General features: G+C 27.8%; 1 protein-coding gene across 3 annotated transcripts; it reads right to left on the bottom strand.

Moving 5' to 3' along the window:
- Positions 1-632: 632 nt before the first annotated feature.
- Positions 633-2767, bottom strand: LOC123205608. 3 transcript variants are annotated; one of them, XM_044622597.1, is made up of 3 exons: positions 2407-2767; positions 1727-1886; positions 633-1336 (listed from the first exon to the last, which is right to left on the bottom strand). In XM_044622597.1, the coding sequence occupies exon 3, from the start codon at positions 1287-1289 to the stop codon at positions 876-878; it is 414 nt and encodes a 137-aa protein (XP_044478532.1). In that variant the 5' UTR covers positions 1290-1336; positions 1727-1886; positions 2407-2767; the 3' UTR covers positions 633-875. The 3 variants fall into 3 exon arrangements, with proteins under 3 accessions (XP_044478532.1, XP_044478534.1, XP_044478531.1); XM_044622599.1 differs by having other exon boundaries at positions 1752-1886; XM_044622596.1 differs by lacking the exon at positions 1727-1886 and having other exon boundaries at positions 2407-2764.
- Positions 2768-7410: the final 4643 nt, after the last annotated feature.

Below are 7410 nucleotides of genomic sequence, written 5' to 3'. Positions count from 1 at the left end.
GCACACCGCGCTGAAAACATGTATATAAATTTTAAACTAACGAAGTGCCTGAAGCTTCAGCTATTTAGCCTCAGGATAGGAATGCCAGGTGATTAGAACCTCAATTATGGAAAAATGTAAACAGATCCTCAAGCAAAGAAGGAAGCAGAAAAAGAGGTATCTACAACTCTGTCAAATACACAACCATCTTATTAGCATTCAAGAAGAGGGTAATATAAGGTAATAAAACACACACTTGACTGCAAAACAAATCAACCATGCGAGTCTCATTGCTCATAAAGGTAAACATCTTAGCTAAGCTAATTAAGAATATGCAAATATGGCCGCAATGCAAGAATGATGTGGCATAACACAGAGTGGATTTCAGATGTCTATAATCTAAGAACCAAGAAGGTCATAATTTCAGACAACAAACCTTCATTATCACTTCGTAAAACACATGATCATCCAAAAGCAAAACACAATTGACGAGAGAACAAGTTCTCCTATCATTAATGCCTTGCTAGTTTAGATTTTAAACAATCATGTGAATCCAAGTTGATATGATATTCAACAATCATATCTCAAATAAAAATTGTGAAAAACCATATAACCAGTGCAGAAAACTTATGCATGTCATTCAGAATATATAATACACAGAAACAAGAAATGAAATAAAATATAACAGCATTATCAAAATTACAACCAGCAAAATCAGCTCAAAAACTCCCGCATGAAATAAGAACAAAATAAGGATAAGCAATTGCAAAAAATTAGAAAACAGACCAAAAAGGGAAAAAATTTGAAATGAGAGATTCACTAGGGCTCACTTCCTATCCTGTCATATTCAGGCAATGCATTAGGGATGAGACCGAGTGCAATAGCCAATCATAACCCTATTTGCATTCAACAACTGCTTCAGCAGCCCTACGAGGTTTGCTTTTCCTCCTGCTTCCATTATGTCGAAATCCATTTGACTTGGTTGAGTCAGCAGTACTCGACCTGGTTCCAATACCATTTTCCTCTTTGATTGAATCTGACTTGTCTTTGACTTGTGAGTTACGCTTCCTCTTCTTTCCATTCTCTGTTGCAGTGGGACTTTTTATTTCATTGCTCACAGTACGAACTTTTCCGTTCTCACCATCCTCCTCGTCTATTTTCTCAGCTTCTTCTTCATCAATATCATCCTTTAGTGGTTTTTGTGGCCTTCCCCTTCTTTTCTGTGCCGGAATTTTCTCTTCCTCACCACTTCCTGGGTCCTCATGATTGCTAACAGTCAACTTCTTTCCTTTTCCTCTACCTCTACCCATAATGTCAAAGCTCAACTATAAAACACTCATGCGAATAGAAAAGCTCTCTAACATTGACAAGAAAAGGAAACAATGTCAGTTAGATAAATAATAGCCATTTTTATTACTAATCAACAACAATCACAGATCAAATCGTTACAAATTTTGTCAACAAAGAAAAGTTATGATCAACTTGAGCATGTAACACTAATGTGTGAAAAGAGACAATATTTAGCAGATCTAAGTAAAACTCACAGAAACACAGACAAAAGCAACAAATTGCTGTACAGATAATGTTCATTACAGGATCATGGCAAACAGCATGGAATCACTTTTATTTTCTGTTAGTATCAATGAAGCCAGTGCCTTCATTTACTTCAATGACATACATATACACAATGGATTCAAGCATAAGCTAATTTAATTAATTTAGTAACTCAAAAGAAATAATGAAGAACCTGAAATAAAAATCCGCATACAAACCATCAGATGAATCAGCCTTAGCACCCACTCAATTGCAGGAAACTTTTTTCCTCATAAAATGTTACCAAACATAATGATGCAAGAAAGCCATACTAGACTCAGTTGAATGATGGTTTTGATTTGTTTCCATTTTTCCTGCACTTATAAGTCTAACCAAATCAGCAATAACGAGAATTAAATGTTCAAAACATCCAATCAATGAACGAAAAAGCAAATAATTGGAACTTATAGAGCCAAAAGAATTAAACTTTACACAAGTTTACACCCCATAGTTGAGAGTTCACCAATACAAATCAAGGGCCAAATCCAGAGGCAAAGTAACTCCCCCAACACAAATTCAAATTAGGGCAAAAAGCAATAACAATGAAAATAAGTATTCATAATAATCAACAAATCAAACCATCGGAATTTCAACCAAACAAACTGGAAAATAACAATCAATCCTCTCAAGATATGCAAACAAGATCCAAACCAAAGCATCAAAAGTTAAAATTTTTATCAACTTACTAGAACTCAGCTAAGACATGAAAATAAGAACAATCAGCTTCAACTATTCAAACTTCAATATTTCAGAACAAAAACTAATACACAGTCAAATAGAACACTTAATAAAACAACAAAACATTAGAAAAAAGAAAAGAAAAAGGAAACTAACCTGATGTGAAACAAAGTGTATTTGCATCTTCAACAAGAAACCCATTACTCTGAATCTGAAAAAGGAAGCATTGAAACTAAAAAGAAAGCAAGACCCAGGTGGTGTTTCCTCTTTCTGAGAGTTGGTTGATTAGCAAATTGAAAACTTGAGGAATAAAAACGGAGACTCAAGTATGATCTAAAGAGGAAAAAGCACGAAACCCAGACAAGAAAAAAAAAAAAGGAGATTTGAAGAAATTACGGAGATAAGAGGTGTGGCACCTCAAAAATGAAAAGGAGGCCAAAACAGAGAGAGAGAGAGAAGAGAGAAAGAGTGAAGAGATAATTGTTGATTGGCTCAATTGTCTGTGTGACTCTGTGGTATACTGAAACTTGAGTGCAAGAAAATTGAAATCACAAGGGTATTTTAGTAAATGTGCGGAGTAGGTTGGATTGTGTTAGAAGCAAAAGGGTATTCTCATATCTTATAAAGCTAGTTGTGCTTGTGTTTGAACTTTGAAGCAATAGAACAATATGCAATTCTAGTTAGTAAATACGAAAGTGGAAAAAAAAACAGTATGCCAATTATTAGGTATAATATGATAAATAATAAAAAATATGTTTGTAAAAAGATGTTCCTAAAATTTATATACAAGAAAAATATAGAACGTATATATACAAGTTAATACGATACATAGTCACGAATATTCTATTGAAAATTAATATAATAATTCAAATATAAAGTATTTGATTAACTATTAAAAATAATATAAAATAACACATAATCAAAATTCTTTGTATAGTAAATAAAGTATCAATTAATTGAAAAAAAATAAACAAATTAATTAGTTTAGATTTCAGACTTCAAATCAGAATGAATTTTTGTACAGATTACAAAGAAGAAAAACACAAAATTAGAATTAAAAATTAAGAAAGAAATATTGTTGAGTTTTTTTAAATAATAATAGTATTTTTGTAAATAATTAAAAATAAAAAAGATAATTTTGTATTTTAAATTTAACTAAAAATTAAAAAAAGGTAAATATAAAATACGATGTTAATAAGGGAAAGGTGTAAAATATATATTTAATATATTTTTAGTTTAAAAATTTTTTGGCATATATTTAATATGCTAATAATATGAGAATGTGAATAATATATATATTTACTATTTAGGAATGCAAGTACAAGGGTATTTTGGTAAAGGATGAGTTGAGTTGTGTTTGAAGAATTAAAGAAGATACATAAAATATTTGTTGTATTTAACAACATTAAATATTCTCACGTACATACCATGACCACTTAAACCACTTTCTCAGCCATGTAATTAATAAGTTGGCCTAAAGAGTTGTTACTTTATATTTTTTTTAAAAACTTAAATATTTATTTATTAAATAATTTTTAGTAAGATAAGAGATACAATTATCATTTAGTAAAATATTTAAAAAATTAAAATTTTATATTTTTTTTCCAGATTTAAAAATTAATAATTTTTTCTTACTCAAAATTTGAAAAATGACACTTCCCCCTAGGCTTTTTCCTCTTTTCTTCGACCGTCAACTATCTTCTCTCCCTTTCTTTTCTGACCACGAATCAATAAAAATCATTTGAAAATCTAGAGGATTTTCATCCAGAGGTTGTTGTCCAAATGAATTATCTATGCGCATCGTCATCTAGACAAAAAGATCTCTTCTTCTGGATGATGACTCATCCAAACTATTTGTTTGGACATCATCATCTAGACGAAAATCGTTTGGATTTCCAAATGAAAGTTGTTTAGATTTCTAGATGAAAATCGTTTAAATTTCAAGAAAATTTCTATTGATTCATGGTCATAGAAGAAAGGGCGAGAGGTTAGAAGGGAGGCTGACCGACAGCCGGAGACAGCAGATCGTCGATGAAGAAAAAAAGGAAGAAATCCTAGGGAAAATTGTCACTTTTCAAATTTTAAAGAAAAAATTTGTGAAAAAATTGTAAGATTTTCAATTTGAGGGAAAAATATGATAAAAGTTTAGTATTTAAATTTTTTGTTAAATAATGGTATTACCTCTAACTCTAATTAAAATTTTTAACAAAAATTGTCTCATGGGTGGGTATTTAGGTTTTTGAAAGTTGGAGGTACCACTTTGGGATTTTAATATACCGTGGGTGGGCACAATTCTTTTAGCCTAATAAGTAAACATCTTTGATGCCACCAAGTAAACATATAAGTTATATGATATAACTATGTTTTTATAATCAATAAAATTATGTGTATTAATTTTTAGTATATAATTTGTATATACAAATAATACATTATCATATGATTGAGTAATTTTAAATTAAAAATAAAACAACATCCAATCACATGATACACACCATCTATGTATATAAATTGTGTATCAAAAGTGGATACATATAACATTACTCTTTGGTAGTATACCGGTGGGTTTGCTTTAGATAATATTTTATAATAAAAATTAAAGATTACCATATAGATAAATTACTTGAATGATTATTAAGATAAATTATTATCATGTTTAATAAAAATTTGATACATATAAATAATTATTATATTTAATCAGAGGTAATAAAATAATATTCAAATATCTTTGAATAATAATTATTTTAAGATATTATTAATTTATTATATTAATTAAAAATGATAATATTTTTATCCTAAAAATTTATAAGTAAAGATAGAAATGTAACAACATAAAAAATAACTTGATGATTTAAAATGTATTCTTGTGTATAATTTTGTTAATATAATGCAAACAATCCCTTAGACAACCTTTTTCTTTTTCTTTTTCTTTCTAAAAGAAAAAAAAATTAATTCACATTTTGTTATATTTTAGAAAATAAGATGAACTATTTTTGTTGAAATATTTTGAGAATAATTTTGTAATATTAATGGTATCTCAAAATTCTATTCCTTTCTAATTTTTGCACATTCAAGCCTTACCATTTACATCTCAAAATTTATTATGATTAATTCTTATTTCATCAACAAATTAAGATGGAAATAACATTGGAATATAATTAAAATGATACATTAAAATAGAGGTTCTCTATAAATTATAGAAAGCAAAGTAATCCCCTCAAATTATGTTTGCCAAATATATGAAACCAAGAAATATTCTCACAGTCTCAATTAATTTATTATTTTATAAGCCAAATCCTCTAGATAAATAAATGGATATTATTTTCTTAAAATTACTATAATGGCTAGCTAGAATTAAAAAAGTAAAATTATTATCAAATAATATACTTGGACTTTTGAAAAGTAAGATTTACACAATGACTTACCAAAAAAAGTTTTTGACATAATCAATTAATCTAATATGATACGAAAAAGCATATTAGGGTTATGATTTTCAATATGAAAAATAGTTTAGATCAGGTTTGGGTATATCTAAAAAAATTGGGTCGTGTTCGTGTCAATCCAAATTGACTCGAATTAATACGAAAATTTTAAACAAAATATTGCATAACATTATAACATGAAAAAATCCCTGATGTCCTTGATTTTTTTCATTTGAAAGCAAAAGTTTCAATCTACAAAATTATTATTCCTGAATTCGAATTAACAAAGAAATCGACATTGCATTACTAGATATCAAATCTACATTGCATCACTAAACACCAAATCTATATCATCCAAAGACATTTATTTTAATTTAACAATTTTTCTTGGTAGACTTGTAAAAAACCATTTGTAGTTTTTTTTCTTGGTGTGTCATAAGTATTACTAATTTGAACATATACGTTTGGTGTATCATACTTATATAATTGTTAATGGTTTTAATATTTATAATATTCATTATATGGATCGAAAATTCAATTTTTTAAATATTTGACTAGTAATTGTTAAATTCGTTGATTATCAATAACAATCTTTTGAAGTTGAAATTGTAGACTAATTTGTATTTTTTTATCATAATATTATGTTTTTTAATCCTTATAATTAATTATACAAAAGAGACAATATACAAATTATTAATTTTAACTTGAAATAGAGTAATTCTATTTAAACAAAATGTCATTGCATGTCAAAAATTTTTGTGCATTATTTTGTAACAAATCGTGTATTCCTCAACATTTAATAAAGTGTGTTGTTTCATAACAAATTATGTAGTTACATGTTGTGTTTGATCCAAAATATGAATTTAGAGTCAAGGTATTTTATCATGTAAAGTTAATTCAACAACTATCTACGATCAATAAAATTATGTGTATCCAGTTTTGAATATTTAATTAAAAACTTAGATGATATATTATCATGTAATTTGATGACTATAAATTAAATATAAATATAAATATAACAATCAATTATATAATAATATATTATCTGAGTATTCAATTAAGTAAATATTGCGCATCTAAGATTGAAAGAACTAATATATATATATATATATATATATAATATTAAATATACAGCTAAGTGAGAAAGAAAGACATATTTGAAAACGCGTTTGACTATTTGAGACTTTCCTTCTTAACTTAAAGAACAACTGCATACATTAATGTTTAAGGGTCATTAATTCAAATAACCAATTTTAAGGGGTAATACAAAAAAAATCATAAACAGTATGTTTATATCATTGCACCCAACATATTAGGGCTTGCCGATGTTGTTCCCTAGGGTAACGACATCGTTCTACTATCCGTTTACACACTTTGAAAAAATTGATCAATTTGGAGACCAAAAATGAAATACTCGTTTTGAAGCAACGAATTCCCCCTTTTTTAAGCAATGAATGACCATTCTTAAAATTGGATAGATCACTTATAAGATGTAGAAATCTCAATTATATAACCATTAACTTATGGATTGTACGTGTATTTTTCTTAATGCAAGTGTTTTTTTTAAAGGAATGCCAATTCAAGAACTAGAAATGTCTGTTCCTTTGCATTTTGAAGCAACAAAAAACTACTTTCATAATCTAATGACTACTTTCTTAGAATTAAATGGCTACTTGACTTCTCAATTCAAATTAGAGCATAAACGATGATGTTTATACGACTATTGTACTATGTGTCTCTC

The sequence above is a fragment of the Mangifera indica genome, unplaced genomic scaffold (genome assembly GCF_011075055.1).
Source record: "Mangifera indica cultivar Alphonso unplaced genomic scaffold, CATAS_Mindica_2.1 Un_0010, whole genome shotgun sequence".
In the NCBI taxonomy this organism is placed as follows: Eukaryota; Viridiplantae; Streptophyta; class Magnoliopsida; order Sapindales; family Anacardiaceae; genus Mangifera; species Mangifera indica.
This window is presented reverse-complemented; position numbering and strand designations above follow the sequence as displayed.

Bases quoted from the DNA above. Each gene is read 5' to 3' on its own strand.
- LOC123205608 (XM_044622597.1), bottom strand. From the start codon at position 1,289: ATGGGTAGAGGTAGAGGAAAAGGAAAGAAGTTGACTGTTAGCAATCAT.